Source organism: Streptopelia decaocto (genome assembly GCF_964273445.1).
Source record: "Streptopelia decaocto genome assembly, chromosome: 1".
Lineage (NCBI taxonomy): Eukaryota > Metazoa > Chordata > Aves > Columbiformes > Columbidae > Streptopelia > Streptopelia decaocto.
The window spans coordinates 65737942-65758292 of record NC_138663.1 but is presented as its reverse complement, the minus strand read 5'-3'; the positions used below and the strand labels follow the sequence as shown (position 1 = coordinate 65758292).

Here is a 20351-nt window from a genome sequence, read left to right as displayed (position 1 = left end):
TTTATTGGAACCTTTCAATACATAAAAGGGACTTACAGGGAAGACGGAGAGACTTTTTACTAACGTCTGTAGTGACAGGACAAGGAGCAATGATTTTAAACTGAAAGAGGTCTAAGTTTAGACTGGACATAAGGAAGAAATTCTTTACAATGAGCACAGTGAGACACTGGGACAAGTTGCCCTGAGAAGCTGTGGATGCCCCCTCATTGGAAATGTTCAAGATCAGGTTGGATGGAGCTTTGAGCCACCAGGTCTAGTGGAAGACATCCCTGCCCATAGCGGGAGGGTTGGGCTAGGTGCTATTTAAAGGTCCTTTCCAACCCACACCATTCTATGAAACAATGATTAAGAGAGAGAAATGCAGTCTCTTCTGCGAAGATTGTTAATCTATAGATGGGAAAAAGCCTTATCTAACATCAATATAAAACATTTTTTATAGTGTACCAGTGATATGCTGTCCTTAATAATACTACTTAAGCCAGGCATATACATTTGAACTATTGATGCACTCGCATCCTGTCACTTAAGACTAGGGAATTTTCCTTTGCAGTGCCTGTGGAGGGCCTCCTTTAGCCTTTTTCTCATTCTTTATATGCACATAGTATATAAATATAGATTGCTTAGATCACCATCTCAGAATAGATCCTCTGCCCCGCAAGTGTTTTTTCAACTGCATGGTATTTTGCTCTTTTTTTTTTTCCATATTGATGACTTCGCCCGTTGCTTCTTTGTATTTGCACAGTACTACTGTGGTGAATTGTAATACATCATGTTCCCAGCATTCATTATGCATTTGTTGCTTGGATCTGATCCAAAATTGCTCTGCTTCTCTGAAAAGACGTAAGTGGAAAATTAAGCTCCAGAACTATCTTGCTGAGAGGGCTATGGAGGCCTTTTTCAATTTTCTGTGCAGTAGAAAAGTTCTCTTCAGGTGAACCTTCATCACTGAGGAAGAAGTTCACAATAGGAAGAAAAAGGTATCTGCCACTACATTGTAATTTAAGGACTCTGAAGCATTTGGCGACCCCGAGGCTGCTTTAGTTAGCTTGCCTGTCTGGATTTGCCTTAGGTATTGAAGTCCTTGGGCTCTGATTTTAAGAGGCAACCAATAACAAGCACATCAGTCAATGTAGCCTTCTTCCTGGCCTGAAATACAACTGTATCTCAAAAGTTTTCAGTATTGCATTAGTTCTCCTCATATAAGAGGTGGGAATTTGAGCTTGCCTATGCTGATCATCATTAAACTTTGCAGGAGCTAGTACAGGGGTTGGTAAGATCCCCAGCCTTGTTAATATTTTGCATATCCAATCCCTTTCTCAATTTTACTGTCTTTTTATTGACTTTGGGGAACTTGACTAAGCTCTTTGGAGTCCCTGGCTTCACATTACCCAATGGCCAGAAAAGCTTAACGCAAACACGACATACTTGGAGATACTGTGGTAACTGTATGTCTGTGCAACAGCCTGTTTTCTGGTGTACAGTTTCATCAGAGGGGCCTGAAGTCAGAGTTTGTAGGAAGAGTTTGTAGGAGCAGGGAGGTTAAGACACTAGATATGCTTCTGAAAAGGGCTTCATTATTTTTGTGTTACATTGTTTCTTCTATTTCTTTACAGGTTGCCATTGACATGGTAGATACACTTCCCTCATGGTATTTCCTTTTCTCTCCACCTTGCTTTTATGCTTTCTAAGGAGATGTAATTCTACATAAAAAATTTGTCCTATATTGATGTTTCCCTTTTCTGCTGCTGGGAATCCCTTACTGATCTGATTGGCATCGTTTGCCTTCTTTCACATAGTTTTTTCAGTATCTCTGGAACTCTCTCCTCTAATGGAAACTTTATTCAGCTTCATGTTCTTCCTTAGAGATAAGCTCTCACCTGGTCAGGTCATTCAAGGCCTAAAAACAATGAAAAAATAGTCACCATTTAAGTTCTCTGCAGATCCAACTTGCCCAGAATACATGAAGGTCTTTCAGGCCTGTCTGCAGAGAACCAAATCATGGATAAGTCATAGATAGTCAAAGATACACTCTGCTTTATATACTAGCATTTGAGCAGAGAGAAAAGAGAAGCAAGAGGTATTCTTTACACCTTCTGAAATGGAAACTTTCTGACAGGGCACAAGCTTACCTGCAGTTAAATTGAAAATGTCAACAGCATGTCTCTGAAAAAGTCTCAGCATGCCAAGAACTCTGGTTCTTGGCAAGTATTTTTTTCTTTATTATATAATTAGCTGCTCTCAGGGGAAAAAAAAAAATCAAGGGTAGATTTGAAGTTTTTTGTATAGGCTAAATTAAATGTGCTTTGCAAGCAGTTTGCTTCCAGTGAATATTCCTATATCGTTTCTCACAGGACTGCTTACTGGGACGTATACAGACAGGTCTGCAATAAGATTCATAAGCTGCCAAATAAAACATTTTGTTTTGTAGAAGTTTAATTGAAATGGTCCCATGGAATATCTATAACTTGATGAATCCGAACAATGAAGTCTTTATTGAGAATACAGTCATCACTATTTTGGTGAATTTTGTCTTTAGTAAATCGCATGACAAATGGTACTTGCTGGAGAGGGAGGAAGGTGCCGACAGTTTCGTAAACTGAGTTGTTGGCACAGTTTAAAAGCCACTTGCATTCCAGCCATTCCTAATACAGGATAGATCAGTTTTCTGTTAACCTGCAAAAATACAGAATATAACCCTAGAATTAAAAGAATTAGCAAACAGAGCAATGAGAAAAAGGTTAAGTACTTGCAATAACCGCTACTACAAAGTAGTCCTGCAGAGTTAGGTCTTTCCGCTCAGCCCTAGGAGCCTCAGCCTCTAACCTCCTCGTGACATCTTAACATCACAGAGTTATTACGCTACAGATCTGCATCAACCAAACCAGTCCTTCAGTGTTAGCATCACGAACCTTGATGACTGGGAATGGAATGAAAGCTGTCAGAAATCTTTCAAACCTGATTATGGAAAAGATGTTGCTTCAAAGATTATTTTATCTTGGCAACTGACAGATTGACACAAGCTGTTTTGATTGATGTAGTTGGTCTGGGGATCTTTTGTTTGTGGTTGTTTTCTCTTATAAGGAGAGGGTTTTGTAGTTGGCATGTCTATTTTCTTCTCAGTTTAAAGGAAAATGTTTGTGTGGGTAATTCTGATCCAAGCAAGGGAAGTAGAAGTTAATATACTTGAAGGCGATACACTAGTACACCTTTACTTCCCCAGCATGTTGCTATTTTTCTCTTTCCAGGCATCAGTTTTCATCCTAATAGTATTTTTTGCTATTCATTATTTCTTCTGGGTTTTTTTTTTCATTCTTTCCTGATATATTTCTCTATTTTATTTTATGGAGTTTTCTCTTTGAGGATTGTCAGAGTTTCTGATCTTGTTTTGCGCACTAAACACTAATAAGACAGGAAAACTTCCGTTATTATATGCATGTTAGCCTGTCTGGACTACATGTCACTGAAATTCTCCTTTGGTTTGCTGATTACTGGATTAATTCTTGGCTGTACATTTTGAATAGGTTTTGATAAATGTAAATTTTAAATTTTTCTTAATTTGTTGCTTCTTGTTGTCAGGTGCATTTGAGTGGAAGTACTTAGGCTTTCTGCAGTAAACACTACATAATGACTATGCTAAATTTTTATAAAGCTGCTAATTCTGAACTGCAATGCTTCTTGCTCTGTCACTGGTGCAGGATGAAAACCAATCTTGTTATATGTGTTTATCATGAGTCCTTAACTCTGTCTTTAGGAGTACGGGATTTATTAAAGCAAGGGGTAGTATGTTCCATACATTCCATCCTCCAGCACCTATGTAGCAAGTGATGTGCCCAACTCACTTTGTAAAAACATCAGTAGAAACTGAGCTTAATATAATCACAGTAATTCACTTCCAGGATGGAGCTCAAATTGATTGTTGTGCAGGAATATAAATGCAATGCACTGCTGTATTGTCGTACTAAATTTCTACAAATGTTTGATTATGTGCAATAGTAGCATCTGAGTTTCTCACATTTGAGGCACATTATAACATTGTTTATGAACACTTGGTTGTGATAGAAAGAGAAAATGTATATGGAAGAAGTCAATGAAAGTAATGCGTGCCATCGAGCGTTATTATAAAATTATTAAAAGATTGTGCAGAGATTTTTGTATGTTACTTGTAGATACACTTGAACATTTATTGTGGTTTTGCATGCTAATTAATGATAAATTGTAACTGAGAACCTGCTCCAAATGCCAAATAAAATATTACAATGTTAATCTGTGTAATATCTATGCTAGAATTTACAGTCATTTTAATTCTGAACCTTTCCCATTTGCCAAAGATATGAGCATTGTTCTGCTGTACTTGCCTGCCATCAGCAACTCTTTGTATGTTTTTTATGTTGCTAAATCACAGAACATGCCTATAAGCATTGTTCAGCAGATATTGTGAGGGACGTAGTGTTACATCTTCATGGGAACCCAGTCCTCTCCTTGTTTTGGAAACATTACCATGATTCTTAAAGTGTATATGTAGTTCCTTTTCAGGCATCACAGAGAAAGTTTTTTATCCTTTTGGTGTATTATCAGTGTATTCCATTTAATATCTAGCATTTTTGTGGGCCAGCTTTAATATATACAGGTCATCCTTTTATCCTTATGGTACATTTTCTAAAATAATGATATGGAAGAGTTGAAGATTTGTACTTTGTTATTGTAATGGTAACATTCCAGTGGCCAGACTACGTTAATTCACAGACTGTAATGTTGCTTCAATCAAGTGTCAACAGCACTAGATGATTCTTCCAGTCTGCAGTTTTACGCAGTGTACATGCACTGGTAAACTTTGGGCTCCAATTTAGTTGTGACATTTAATAAGTTCCAGCTGATTGCATTACACTATTTTTCTCTCTTCCTGTCTTCCCTAAAAATGCTTTAGGTAGAAGAGCTGATGATGGCCATGGAGAAGGTTAAGCAGGAACTGGAGTCAATGAAAGCTAAATTGTCTTCTACACAACAGTCTTTGGCTGAGAAGGAAACCCATTTGACCAACCTGCGAGCTGAGAGAAGGAAACATTTGGAGGAAGTCCTGGAAATGAAGTAAGTATTTCTTTTCATTATTTGTAGGTGTGTTTTATTGATATCTCTGAATTGTTCTCTGATCCCTTTTGTTCTAAAAACAACCACTGCATGAATACGTCTCTGAAGACAGCAGCTATCTATGTAATCAGTCGAGCCTTCAGAAGTGACTTCCGACAATGGATTGCCTACATGATTTCCACACTTTTGTTAGAGCTAAAAACATTTCTTTTGATTGTTTGCAGAAGACTACTATTATTTGCACAGTAGCATCTTCAAAGATCCTAAACAACTATTGGGATTCAATAATTTTGTGTGTCTTATGAATGTGCCATCTTGCTTTGAGTAGCATAAAATCTACTTTAAGGTAAGGTGCAAGTCAGTGTGTCAAGTGACAAAAAAGGAAGAGGGAAGAGATGAACATAATGGCAGGTGGCTGTGATGCTAAAATCTGACTGCAGATGTCTGGTCTGCTAAAGTATTTTTCGAACTCAAGGGGATGATTCATTAGCACTGAGTTTGAAGTTCTCTATCAGTCAGACTTCTCACATCATCTTTACAAGGGGAGGCCTGAATAACACCAGGCTTTGAGGAGGTGGGGAGAAGCAAGGAATTAGACTTCCAAGGCTTAAATGCTTCCTAATTTCTGACTGTGCATTATAGATAAATAGTTATCCTTAGTTTAGGGAGACATGAATCCATTTAGCGCAGTGATGGATAGTGCTGCCAGCAGTTCATTAGAAACACTTTCAGTTGTTTAGCCAGCCCTGAAGAGAAGGAACATTTTTATTGGCAGGACCAGCAGTGGTTCCTCCACTGTGGTTTTGTGAGCCATTATTTATTTATTTTACTTTTCTACGCTAGTCTCTTTCCTTTTTTTTTAATGAAAGGATAGAAAAACAGCTGTTATAAAATGGAAAGAGAGGTGGCTTAGATCTTGAAACTCTAACTTAGGAGTGCTGTATAAAGAGGGCTAAGCCTCCCCAGCTTCATACTCAACTACAACAGTCTGATCTAGACCTAGCATAAGGAAGTTGGAAGATTTCAGTACTTAAAAGCCACACTTTTTATTTTAATAAAAAATTTTATTGAGCTATAAATTTGACTGCCTTGAGAGCTGGTGTGTTGGGGGATGGGAAGAATAGCTCTTAAGGTGATGTGGGAATCCAAAGCAACTGGAGATAAATCCCATATCCAATCACTTGGCAGTACTTTCTTCTGCCAAACTGCTCTGCCAAACCTTCTCATTAAAATATACACGTAGTGTACAGTATATCCTGAAATGTATTTTGAATCGTGTAGCTCTAGAGCCTTTAATATAAATACTCACTTCTTCTAAACGGTGAACTCTCTTAGCTGAGTAAGTTATTGTTGGAAAGTTGTTGTACTGAAATATAGTATCAGGAACTGCATAAACTGGTAGATCCATTGTACCTCAGCAGGAAGAAGAACACTGGAGAGAATGGTAATGCTGTCAGCACATGGAGAGAAAGATGGAAAAAACATTACGTTTGTATAGCTAACTAGCTGAGCATGTTTTAATCATAGCTGGTCTGTGTTAAAGTTCTTTAAAGCTGCCAAAGCTGATCCAAACTTCAAAAACTCAGCCTCACCATGAGGCTTTGTTGCAAACAAGTCTCCGTTGAGGACTCCCAGTCAATTAAATATCTTATGTTTATGTACAGAAACTCCAGTGTATTCTTCACTGCCCTACTTTTCCAGCCTATGCCTTTTATAAACAGCGCTCTTGTCATCTCTGTTTTCTAGTTTTGCAGAAAGTTTCTAATGTTGTTAACATGTTTCCTACTATTTCAACTCAAAAAAGAACAGTAATAGGAAGTTGTTAGACATTATATTAGTGAAAATATCTATTTAAAATACTGTTTCTTAGAGTAGAACTTGTGTTTACTACTGACTCTGTAACCCTGAGAAGATCATGTCACACTCCATAGGGAATACTGTGGCACTAGAATAGCTCAAGTGTGAATTATTCCAAGGAAGAAATTCCACTTCTTAAAGAAATACTATGTATTTTGGAGCCCTCTTCCTTTAATATTTTCATTTTCTTTATAAAAAAACTTTGTTGTAAATAATTATGAGAGAGGTAGATAATGGTCTCTCTATTTATATCACCAAACCTGATCTGCTGTAAAAAAAATACTAGTGAACTGCTAGGATTTTTGTTTTGTTATGTTTTCTTTAAGAAGTTCTAATGTTTCCATCATTCACAGCAAATCTTTTAAATTAGGCAGGAATAAAGTGCTGTCTACAGAGAAATCTCTGTTCTTTGTCCCATAAAAACCTGCTTAGGCTGAGCTGAGTTATAAACTGTTGAAAATCACCAGTTTTCCTTTCCCTTTTTTTCTCCTGGTGTTGTCAGCAAATTTTGGCAGTGTGTGAAAATAACTGAGCACAAACAGTCTAATCTGGGGCTGAGCTCATGCAATTGCCAAAACTGCAGCAGCGGACACTGCACTTACAGGGAAGGGGAACAGACACTGCGTCTGCATGTAGAGAAGAGATTATTTATTTTTTTTGACTAGGCAGTTATGGTCAGAAGGACCAGAAGATTCTTCCTAATCATCTGCTTCAGGGCTGAAAAGTCCCAGTTGGAGCATTTCTCAGTCTGTTCTTTCAGACGTGGAAAACTGTCCAACAGCCCTTGCCTGAATTATGCCTTCTCTTGCTAATTGCAATTGCCGCTAACCCTATAATTCAAGGGATGCAGACTTACATAAGTTAGTTGGAGCTTCAGAGTGGAATCCTTCATTCTGCTGGCACACAACAGAAAGATTATTGCTTGTCCAAGAATAATTTACTATCCTCTTTTTCCTTTAATACTAATCAAGGTTATTACAGACGAATGAATTGTTATAGTAGACCATAAATTATGTTTCAAAATCAAGCTGTCAAAAATGTCTTTTGATTTCTTATGCGATTTTACATGAGTGGTCTTTCGAATATTTATCACAGTAGTCTCTAATTACATGAATACATCCCACAGGTAGTGTTTTGTTTGATAAAGAGTGTAGCCATTGATCAGAGATGAGCCAGGCCTGTGTAGATTAATGAAGCTGTTTATTGTATTCCTTCATGATTTAATCTCAGAGCTGAAAGGCCTCCTGACTGCTACATGATGGTGACTATTAAAAATAAGCTGCCAAGCTAGACGGTACTATGCAGGAAGATGGTTCATATCTCTGCTACAGTTTTCTTGCATGATTTGCAAGTCACTTGAAAATATTTGTTAAATGATTGATAAGTCAACATGTTTATTTTCTGGCTGTCAGATGAGGAAAATACAAACACATGTACATGAACACTCACAACTGAAATTTAAGTCAGTGGAAGCTGAGGTTGTTGATCTTCTGAAAAGTTCATCCTCTCAGCAATAAGGCAGTATTGTCTAGAGGTATGAGGTTGAGGTTGAAATTGAAAGTAGTCCAAAAGAAACTGATTAATTGGCACATAGTTTATTTGCCAGAAATGTAATTTCAGTTGATCCTAAATGAGGTGTGAAGTAATTTCAAACACAGCAAACAGTTTAACCAGACAAATATATTTCATGTTATGTGCACCAATGGTGAACAGAACCAGAATAACAACAAAAAAAAAGGATCATCGCTGTCCATCCAATGATAACTTGTCTGCTCATCAGAAATTGTCCTCTTGGAAATTAAAGATTTTTTTTTGTCATTAGGGAAATTATGTTTTATGCCTATGATTTAACATCAGTTCTCCATAGGAGGAGTGATTCCTAGTTGCAGAAGTATGTGTATGTTCTACGTGTATAAACAGCTGTCTGTATTTTGAGGTCACTTTGCAGTTGTTGTCAGTGCTACAGAGCAGTAATGTGTTAACCCTGCATCTACAAGGTATGGCTTTCTAGGCTCAGAGCAAACTCTTCATCACATTGAACTGGTCTAGAAGGTCTATGGGGCACTTGGTAAATCAGTCCGTCATGGGACTTCAGCAATGGTACCAGAGCACCCCCTGTAATTACTTTGTGTGAGTCTAAATAAGCTAAAGTCCCACAGGGGGCACTCCATGTCCGTGGGATTTACTCTCTGGGGCAAAGCTGAGCAAGTGCATCAGCATCAGTCTCTTTTTTTTCTTCTGCAAGCTTAGATTTTTTTCCTATAAAATGACTTTTTCCATGAAAATAAAGGCAAAAATACCCTATTACCATTGTGTCGTCCTTTTCAATTTTCAAGCATAAAATATATAATTATATACCTTTAATTATTTATGGTCATCCAGTAAGATTTTGACCTTTAAGTTGTGAAAAGTTCAGTTGCAGTAGTCCGAAATGTGAAAAAATTATCTGTTTCTAAATACCGGACAATGAGACATTACATTTAAAAAATTGGAAATAAACTGAGCTTGGAACTGCTGTTAATCTCCAAGTGAATCACACAGAATCTGATAGGAAAGCTGAAACACAGCATGTAGATAGATTGCGTGGCTTTTAAGACTAAAGTTTATTGAAAGGCCAGAAAATTTATTTTGTCTTTAACTCCACAGTTCTCCTCACTGTAATGAAACTTTAGGTTTTTTCGTAACTGTAATTGTAGATCTTAGTTACCTTCAAGTTTGGTGTCTTCTGCTTTTCTGTTTTAATTCAGGTGAAAGCTTGAGAGGAAACATAATCTCTTTTGCAGTTTCTCTCTCTTGACAACTAAGGAATGAAGCCTGTTATCCTTTCTGTCCTCCTCTGTTGTCAATGAGCCTTTTAGCGCTCTGAGACCTTCAGTGTGGTGGCAGCATCAGAGACAGCTGCCTCTTCATCTTCAATGCACCTGGTACTAGTTGTGCTGAATCACGGAAATAAGCAGAAAAGCTTAACCCTTTTATGGGCAGCAGTACAAAACCAGTCAGTCAAATGGTTCACGCAGGTGAGACAGCTATTAAACTCAAATCTCAAAGTTTCACGGAAAGACAAACTGCAAAGCAAAGAAGTGAACCTTTAGCAAAGCCTACAGAAATAAGGTACCCCTTATGAGCACAGACCAAATTAGATTGTTGTGGTCTCCTCTGTTTCTTTAAATATTGTGAAGTTTTGATTATCTTTTGTCACTGGTTTCTTTTTACTCTTCACCTGCCTTGAAAAACTTTTTATTCTGTGCCCTTTTCAGATACTAAAATCTTGGCACAATATGTCACAGTCCTCTTCTCTTTTGTGATAAAACCTCCATATCTCATTTTATCTTGAATTCTATGGTCCCCAAGAACAGTCTTGCAGAGTGAAAGTACTGTACTATCTTAATGAGCCATGACAGGCCTGGAAGCAAGACCAACTGCTGAAAAATACACCAGGTGGTGTTAAAGGGGTTTGTTCCACTCAGTAATTGCTGAGAGTATTAATGTTGTAGGGAGGAGCTGGGAAAAGGAGGTCCCATCATTCACTTCCTGAGAATTTAGCTATACTGTGCTCTTGTTTCCATGCCTTTTCACAGGAGATGGTTTTTTTCTTCTGGATATGTTTTCCGGGGACCGTGTTTAGTGTAAGCGATCCCTCGGGTGGTTCTTGGAATGTGATTTTCTAGATGGTAAAAGGAAATTAGACCTCTTTCAAGTGAAAATGTGAAAAACATAGCGTATAGCCTTAGTGTTAAGAACACACAGGTTTTGTTATGTTTTTCTTTTCTATTAATAGATTACAGTATTCTTACAGAAATTGCCATGAAATTGTCATCAGTGGAGATCTTGGCGTACATATACAGAGTACTGAAACATATAATTTTTTTTAGGCTTACACAATCCTAGCACTAATGAATGAATACCCGTCTTTTCTCAGTTTGCAAGTTCATTATTGCAAACAACCTTAGAGCAGGTGCAGCATCAGGTAATTTCTTGGAAATCATTAGTGCCCCATGTTCTTTACTACCTAAAGTGTGTTGTTTTGGAGAAAGTCTGTCTTTACCATAACCTAGATATTGTACAGATCATCTTATCTAAAAGAATAACAAGAATGATACTTTTTTCTTTCTAGAAATAATTACTCAGCTAATCCAGTGTTAAAGTGGAAGAGGAATGGAGAGAGGGATGGCTTTATTTTGACTAGTATATAAAATATATTCCTCGTAAGATAGATCTGAGGGCTAGCCTTCTGCTAGCTAATTCTGTATGCCTTTTCAGTACGAAACACTGTTCTTGTACTGTATTGTAACATACACTTTGTGTAATTAAATACATTCAGAAGTCTTGTCAGAAGTAGATGTTTATCTATTCAAGAGAATTTGTGTAATATTCCCTTGGGTTTATGAATCTTTCACTCCGCTTATTTCTAGAACACCACCGGCAAAAGCAGATTTTCAGGTCTTCAGCATTCCCCTTTTTTATTGTTTCTATATACTTCTATGCACAACAAACATAAATGTGGCTGTGAGTTTTGTTTTAAAATACACAGCAGTGTTTTGGCTCAGGACTGGTAGCAATAGCACATTTCTTTCTTATGCTGGCTGTTTCAGCTGCATCAGTGATTTCTGTCACCATCCCTAAGCCAGCTATAAGATTCCGGGGCTTTCAGGGGTGTTACTGAGCTAAACCAAATCAGGCACTTTTTACTTTCTGTTAAAGTCAAAAGAACCGTGAGTTCCTTAGGGTGCTTTTTCCTCTTCTATAAACGTGCACTGTAAATAGTGATGCATATAAATCAACTCTATGAGCACTACATATTTCATTAAATATAGTCAAGTTGTGGGTTAATAGAAGTTCCAAGTGAAAATATTATGGTATCTCATTGCATATATTGTAGATTTAATGTAGTGTGAACAATAGTAGCTTTGAGCCATTGTAAATCTCATCCGGACATCGTCAACATAGTTCAAGACACAAGGAGGGAAATCTCTAGTGTTACATGCGCTCATAGGGCCACTGTGCATATGCGAGTCATTCTTTTATTGTTTTTAAAATAACAGTGTAGCTTTGCGGGGTGTAGGCAAGGCAAAGTCCTAATTCATACTATTTTCTGGAGTTAACCAGAAATTCCTTTTTTGAAAGTCAGGTCAATTTGCTTTAATTACAGAAATAACCTCTGAAGCAAGTAATTGCTTCCCTGCAATCCTGGAGGATAACAAGAGGGAGTTGTGTATATAAAATTGGGGAAATGAATCAAGTCGTTGGCAGTCTATACAGTCTTTGTCTTTGTACTGTATGCGAATATTCAGTATATCTTTTTGTTTTCCCTCCTCTTTCAAGTTCTTTTAGGCAAAATAAAAAACAATATCTGCAAATCTATGGAATTTCTGAGAAAACTCCATAGGGAGAGGATTTGGGAGCTGTTGGTTTGCTGGTGGTATCTTGTGTGCAACACAAGTGACTAATGTAACAGGAGTTGCAAGAAAATTGACCAGAAAACAAGAAAATTGACCAGAATTGTTTGTTTAGAAATTCCAAAAGATGACACTAAGCACCCTAAAAGTGTCTGTCTTTAAGGTATAATGCTGTTGTTGCTATGGAGTCACTTCTCCCCAGTCCAACCAGTGTTACATTACAGTTTATACAGATTACATGATGAAGAGAAGTGTCTTTCCTAGTAGTAGAAGCTACTAAGTGAAGACTGAAAAATTATTTGACACAATGTCATATTTGGTGTACCCTAAAGCCCCTTTTACAGGCCTTCCTCAAGCACTAAGTAGATACGGCTATGGCTTTCTGTAAACCTGTAATTCTTTTTCAATCTGCTAGCCTTTGACAGCTTTAAAAATTATGTCAAAACCCATCAAAAAATAAAGGATCATGCTAGTTTATTTCCACAATGTAATCTTAAGAATCAAGCCTTGCATATGAGGTTAAACTAAGTTATGTAACTGATATTTGCTACACAATCTAAGAATCAACTTGTTTGATCATTTGGTTTAATTTCATGAATAAAGATTTAAGGCCACCGATACTGTTGTGGAAAGACGACTACTGCAAGTAGCTATGAGCAGCCAAGGATGTAATCAACCTGCCTTCTGTTATGGAGAAGTTATTGGAGTAAATGATCAAAAATATTAATTGTATATGCTTAGGACATAGTAAAGTGTTAAGTAACAGCCTGAATTTGTTGAGACTAAATCATGACAAACCAACCAGGTGTGCCCATATGCCAAGTCATAGTTTTGGTAATACAGTAGATGTGATATGTTATGATCTCAGGAGGATTTCTGTCAATGTCTCATGTAACTTTCTCATAACAAAGTAGGGATTGTATTCCTGATTAAACTACTATGAAGTGAAGCAGCAGGTAACTGGAAAAGAATAATTAGTCAAATGGAAGCCTATATTACAGAGGTCTCTCCCAAGTCTTCTACTATTCAAAAGGTCCATTAATGAAGTGCCTGACAAGCCGAAGGGTATGTATTGCCAAAATGCCAAGGTGGATGTTCAGGCCTTTCGGAGAACAAGATGACAATTCAAAATGGTCTTGGTAAAGTGAAAAGAGGTTCCAGGGAGGCTGTAGAATACTGTTCCCTGCAAGTTTTTACGGACAAATTACACCAACATATCACAAATAGCTTAAATATACTTGAACTTGCTTTGCTAGATGAAATTGAGGATAGAGAGGGTATTATCTTGCAGATTTTGTGGTTCTCTAGCAAACACGATTTTCTTCCCTTAATGTCCGTCAGAACCAAAAATAAATCTTGTAAAAATAGATATATTACGTTTATATATTATATGGGCTCAGATCTCTCTGCTAATACTGACTTTGATTTGCAGATTCGATTTCTAAAGAGAGATTTTGCTCTTGTAGATAATCCATTTTGAGTGTTCTTTATGCAAAAGAAATATTTTTATATATTGAAAGAAAGTAAGCATCATTCAATTTGCTGGCTCCAAGTAGCTTCGAAATTCTTACTGCCTTTCAAACCTTCAGTAGGCAGGAATCTGTAAGGTTTAGGTCTGGTTAGGTTATAAAGAATGCCAAGGATGTCTTCTGATATTTGGATAAAGCCTTTACGACCTCAGCTAGCCACATTTTCTTCAAAACTATTAATAATGTAACTACTAGTAATAGTACTCTGCAGTTGGTAGGTTTTTAAATATCGTAATGTCTGAGACACAAATGTTTAATAGGAAATGTTTTGCATATAAGATACGTACTTCTTCATTTATTTCTCCCTTCTGGCACGTTGTCATACAGATCGTTTCTACATCTTCATTTTTACTTTATTATATGTCTATACCTAAAATTGAATATACTTATCTTACCACTTTAGTGCTTCAACTGGAGAGAAGCAGTCTGTTCTCTTTTGCTAAGCTGTTCTTCAGATTTGTCTTGCTTGCTACTTTCCCGTTGTTAGTGAGGGCTTTGGTTTGGACTTTGAAAAACAAGATTAATTTAGCCAGGAGATGTTAATTTAAAGAAAAAAAAAAGGCATTTTTGCCTGACCTTGAGAAATATGAAGCTGGCTTTGGACTACAGTTTCACAGGTTTTGTGACAAATGAAGCATGAAACAAATTCGCAAATCCACAATGTCCAGAGTACAGCAGTTCAGTGTGCTCTCTAATTTCCAACCCTAAAGATCTCAGCAAAGGTCACAAATTAAACAAAATCAAAATTAATCAAGTCTACAATAAAAATATAATCATTGAGGCTTTCATTTACTACAAAGAAGCAGTTGTGAAGGAGGCACTGGAGCAAATTTTTTTTGTGCAGTAAGGGAAAATCAACAGCAAGGTGTCAAACAGCAAAATGAAACCCTGCAGGTGAAGCTGTCTTCGGAGCCAAAAGAAACCAGCACTTACGCAGAAACATAAGTGAACTGTTGGAGAATGGAAAGGGTGTTTGGTGCTGAGCTACAGAGGGTGTCAACCTTGCATTTGGTCCAAACAAGAAACCTATGGACCAGACCCATACACTGTGGTCATGCACAAGCCTTTTGAGCAACCTCTCACAAGGCTTCACTCCAGTGGTCTCAGCTGCTGCAGCTTTTGCCTCCTTTACAACATGGAGCATGGGAGCAGCATTTCCTCCCTGTGGGAAGTTAAGAAGTACAGTCAGGGGTGCCTAGAGACACCCCAGCTGACAACGCCTTTCTTTATACATTTTGTGCCATCGTTTTGGGGAGATAGAGTGCTCCAGTCGACTTTGTGATATATGTGGGTACATCCCCACTCTCTCACGTATATTATTTATACAAATGCCAAATTTCTTGTTCTGTTTTATGGACAAATATGCTCTCAATACAACCTAAATGCAACTAAATGTAAGAAACTCTTCTTTTTTCACCTGATTCTGAAACAGAACTTGTAGACCTTTAATTAAAATAGTTTTAGAGGGACAGAAATTACAATGGGCAAAAATCTGGTTTTCATCTCAGTGATATGAATAAGATAAAAGCTTTATTCCCATACATGGGAGATGCATTATCTTTTCATAGATATCTGTTCTGGTTTCATTTCCTGTTTTACTAACAGATAAAAAACAATGTGGAATTAATATGGAAATAGTGTAGTAAGTTACGCTTTATTCACACCAGTGATTCCTAATAATGAAATATCCACTTTTCAGTGTACGCCTACCGTAGCCAAATTGCTGTTACAATTTTCCTGGTGCAGAAACTCACCTGCGTGCAATGTACATGCATCACTTGTATTTTTTTTGACTTGTCTAGAGTATGGATCATTTTTATTTTATAAATAAGTCTACTTAATTTTCTGTAAATTTTAATAAGATCTGTAAGTTTCTTAGCAGATGGGTGATTTAAGGATAATTTAATGTATTTGCTAGGTAGGAATACTTGTTTAAGAACTGCCAGGTTATAGTATGAGGCTTGGAGTAAAACCCTCGACTCTTCTTACAGAACTAAGGGAACCACCCCCCCAAAAAATCCACATTCCTCTTTGCAATTCATATACTGTGTTTGCACATTTTTCTAGTTTATGTCTTAACCATGTGTTTTGATTTGAGGTAAGAGTTAGGATAGTCTAGTGGAAGTGTTTTATTACCAAACGTCTCAGCTCTTCCAGCTGAACTTGGTGACAGTCCGCTGGGACTTGAAAATACACATCTACACCTTTAATGAACAAGAGGAGTTTGCTGACCAAAATGAGATACAATAACTTGTCTCCACATGACCTTAAAATACTTCTAGGAGTAGATTATTTTTTTTTTAATTATGCAGCCTTCTGTAATTTCAATTTGTACTGTGGAATTCAGTTTTGATTATGATACTTCATGTTATCTAGCACTTTCCATCTGTGGATGTTAAAGCAGTTACAAATGCCATGTTAATTCTCAAAATAATCCTCTGAAGAAAATCAGTATTTATCTTACTTAGGGATAAGGAAAACTCAGCACAGAAGAATTTAAATGGCATGAAAAATCATCTGGGTTGCTTGTAACAGAGTGACATCCGGACCACACTCAAGTCATTTAACTGTATCTTGCGCTCCAATACGATTTCATTTGCTAGGAAATGAGATATATTTTTCTTGCCATAAATACAGTTTATATTCCATAGTTTGAATAAGATACCAAGAGATACATAGCCAGGTTCTTTCCCATCTTCTCTGTTACTCAAGTCTTTACTTTCTCCTCTTTGGTTGGACTTCACAATCTTGTTCTCTACTGACTGTTGACAATTTCTGACTTACGTTTGATTCCAAGATATATTTTTCAAAACTCCCACCATTCTACACACAAGATATATATTGGATAAGAAAGGAACTCATTTCTAGCTCTTGAGACACCTGTTGATCGATCAGTTGTTAGTTCTAAGGAGAATGGCACCGTGTGGTCTGAACCTAGGAGTCTATTGCCATGTCATGTGCACTAAATTATCTCCCTGGTCCTCCAAGTGCCTCTTTTTCTTTTTCCCCTTGGTGGCCTCTTGTGAGTCTTTCATATCCTAGGACAGCTAATGTGGCATTAGGTAGCATTATTTGGGCAACAGAGTCCCAGGACATGCAACAATAACTGAATCATCACGGTTCCCATCAACATCAGTTAGAGGGACAAGACTGCAGTCTGGTTAGACAGTGTCTCAGCCCTAAAAAAAGTCATATCGAAGTGATGCCAAATGTATTAATATCCCCAAATTTTACATCATAAACATATTCTGTGCTGCAAGACTTCATAGTTTTCGTTGAACTTCCATCATCTTTTTGGCACCTCCAAGGAGGCACATTCTCGGTCAAAGTCCTTTACTTCTTATTCAGAAACAAGCTTCCAAGGCTCACTGGGATTAGGAGTCATTGTTCTCATCACATTTCAGATCACATACTTTCCTTAAAAGCTTTGGAATGATCAGTTCCAAAACACTTTCAGTCAAGCCACTTTCACACCATAAGTTAGTCATAATCACTGAGGCTGACAGGGTCTTTTAATGGAGTAGTTTCTTATTCATATTGTGGAAGAATATTTTATTCCTAAAACATTGCTAGTAGCTGACTCTTAACTTTCACTTTCTGCTTTGAGGATACTACAGCATATCTGATAGCTCCTTCCATGGCTGAACTATGTTACTTTAAAAAAAAAAAAATTGTTCTTCTGTTATCTGCATATATTATTATTTAACAAAGAACAGTAGATTCTCAATGTCATTCCAACTTTTTTTTGGTCTTGCTTGATAATTTTGCTGTTTTCGATTGGCTTTTCAGTAAAAATCCACAGAATTATAACAGGCACATTCACAAATATTTTCCTATTCTATTTCATGATTGCAATAAACTCATGTATGCTTTTTGTCTTTTTTTTTTACTGTTAATGTAGTCATACTGAGGAAAAAGCTAGCTTTGAATGAGTTTTTCTATCATTACTGAGCTTTGTAATTGTCCTTAAATGTACTCCGAGAGTTCTGGTTTCATTGACCAGTTGACAAAACAGTCTTTCTTCTGCCTGCTTGCACAAGGCTGGCTGTTCCATTAGTCCAGAAGAACCTTCTAACCCTGCAAATTTTGGTCAGTGTGACACAAAGCTTTTAAAGCTAAGGAGTAAAATTGTGAATTTTATCAAATGATGTGTGGAAAACCAGTTTTTTGAATGAAGATGTGCACTAAATGCATTGTGTTAGTAAAGAAATGGACTGTTAGCATTTATAGTCCTGATGTAACAGCTATAAAAGTTGTGATTATATAAGTAGATTAAAAAACTTACAGTGATTTAGCCTAAAATTTATGAATGTGCATGGCTTATAACTGAAAAATTAGAATTCTAAGAGAAGGGCACAATTTTCTTATCAGAGATGCAGGGGCAGGACAGTCTTTATATTCTTTAATCAAGAATATTTCTAGAAGTGGTGAAATTAATTTTGGGTTTTGAAAGTTTCCTTTTCCATGTCATGCCTATCAACCTCTCCTGGGTTCAGGAAAGTGGTTTCAGTGGTTTCAGGTTAGGCCCTCAGGTAAACAGGAGGTATGGTTTACGTAATCCAGGGTAAGATGCAAACTGACTCTTCAGTTTCTCTTCTCCTTTATTATCTTGTTCCTTACATCAGGATTTCATATACATGTAGATAAGGTGCGAAAGAGAAAGTAGCTGCGATCACATAGGTAAGACTTCCGAAGTTAAAAAGCAACCTGATCTAAAGAAAGAAGGTGAAACTGCATTGATGCTCCTAATACTTCATGCCATGTGCTGATCATGAGCCAAGTGCAGCTGACCTAGTGTTTGTCTGTGCTGTGCACCTGTCAGCCATGAGGGTATGGCCTGGTCCATGGCCAAACTTACTTACTTTGGGATTTTTCCCAGGCTCAGCCTTCGGCTTTTCAAATACACCATCACTTTGTTACTACTCTTTGAACTTATTCCTGTTTGTCTTTTCTGTTTCTATAAATAAGATACTTCATAATGGCAAGACTGAAATGTAGTCATTCTAAATGGCATTTATTGACTTTTCTAGGTGTACCATTTGGCTTTAGCCAAATCACTTAGCAAAGTTTCCAAGCTGTAAATTGAATATACTACAACTTTGTCTCATATGAACTCAGTGAAGAATTTCTTTAAGCCTTTAAGTATGTAAAACTGTTTGAGATGCCGGAGCATTATAGTACTGTTTCTTTATTAGCATCTCCTGCAGCAGGTAGAGGAAAACAACATCACAGAGAGAATCTTAAAAAAATTTGTTTCTCTGAGTGTTATAATTTTCCTAATTCTCCACACAGTTGTTCAAACCTTGTTGAAATATATGAACATGAAAAAAAAAAAGAACAGTTCCTCTTGATGTTATGATTCAGTAAAATCTTTTTAAGAAGCATTTTAAACTTACTTACATGCAATTTCTGAATCTACCTTATTGTATGAATGAAGCTGTGCTCTGTAGTGTACAGGCAAAGACTGAAATACCTTCTCAGGAACACGAGGAGTTGTGTTCCGACTGCACAGCAGTCTGAGGTACTGACCCATCTGGTCCTGCTCCCCCTTCCCAGGCACTCACAAAACTCCACTGAACTAATTCAGCACACTAACCTAGTAATAAAATGTTCACATTTTTCTGAAGTTAGTTTTCTGTTGGCTGAGTGCACTGAAATGGCAATCCATCGTTAGATAAGTCTCGGCCAACACAAGGGAAGGTTTGAAATTTAATGTCTTGTGTCCTGGGAGGGAAAAGGCTGACAGCAAGCTGTTAGATTGGCTTGAACTGCACCTTCAGTTGCGAAACCAAAAGCCACTTTTGCATGGAGTAAACGCCTCCGGGTCTTCATTCATAGCTTGTGTAATGTGGCGAGATCCTTGTGATGAGATGTTAGTGTTTAAGAATCTTCTCCTGCTTCATAATCCCTTCCTCTAGTGCTTTCTCCTCTTTGATAGAAGGTCTGTCCTGCTCTTGACCTGACAGGCCTGCTGCCTTTGGCCTCCCTTAGCAGCAGAGAATTGGAGATGGAGCCGTGTTTTCTATTCAGGATCTGAGCTGCAACAGTTCGGTCCCTCCGTCATTCTGCGTCTGTCAGTCATTCCTCGTTCTGAGTGGAGTGGGTTGATTAGACTGATTAAAGTAGGTGTCTGGATTGAGAGGGTTAAAGAGCATCCATCTGTTCCGGATTTACTGCTGCTTCGGTGGAGGCGGGAAGGCCAGGAATTAGTGAGTGGCTTAGTCCTTTCTCACTGCTGGCAGCTGACAGGAGCGCTGATGAGGTGATAATGAACTCAAAAGTCTGCCCTGTTGGCTGGGTGGGAAAGGGACCCAGACAGTGGGCAAGTCTCACCCCTGTTCTTGCCAAGATTTTCACGTTTTAATAGAATCCATCTCAAGCAAAATTAACAGGTATATTTTCCTGGATGAATTTCAGTAATGTAACTTATCACCAGGAGATATGATTAATATTTCTTGACCCTAACAATTAATCCTTAAAGTAT

The 20351-nt window shown here is 37.4% G+C and overlaps 1 protein-coding gene across 8 annotated transcripts in view; it reads left to right on the top strand.

The window, feature by feature from the left end:
* Positions 1-20351, top strand: part of ERC1 (ELKS/RAB6-interacting/CAST family member 1) — a 289471-nt gene that overhangs the window by 181858 nt on the left and 87262 nt on the right. For all 8 annotated transcript variants that reach the window (XM_082042960.1, XM_082042957.1, XM_082042956.1 and 5 more), the window contains one exon: positions 4925-5085. In XM_082042960.1, coding sequence (XP_081899086.1) covers positions 4925-5085 — 161 coding nt within the window. The remainder of the gene's footprint in view (positions 1-4924; positions 5086-20351) is intronic.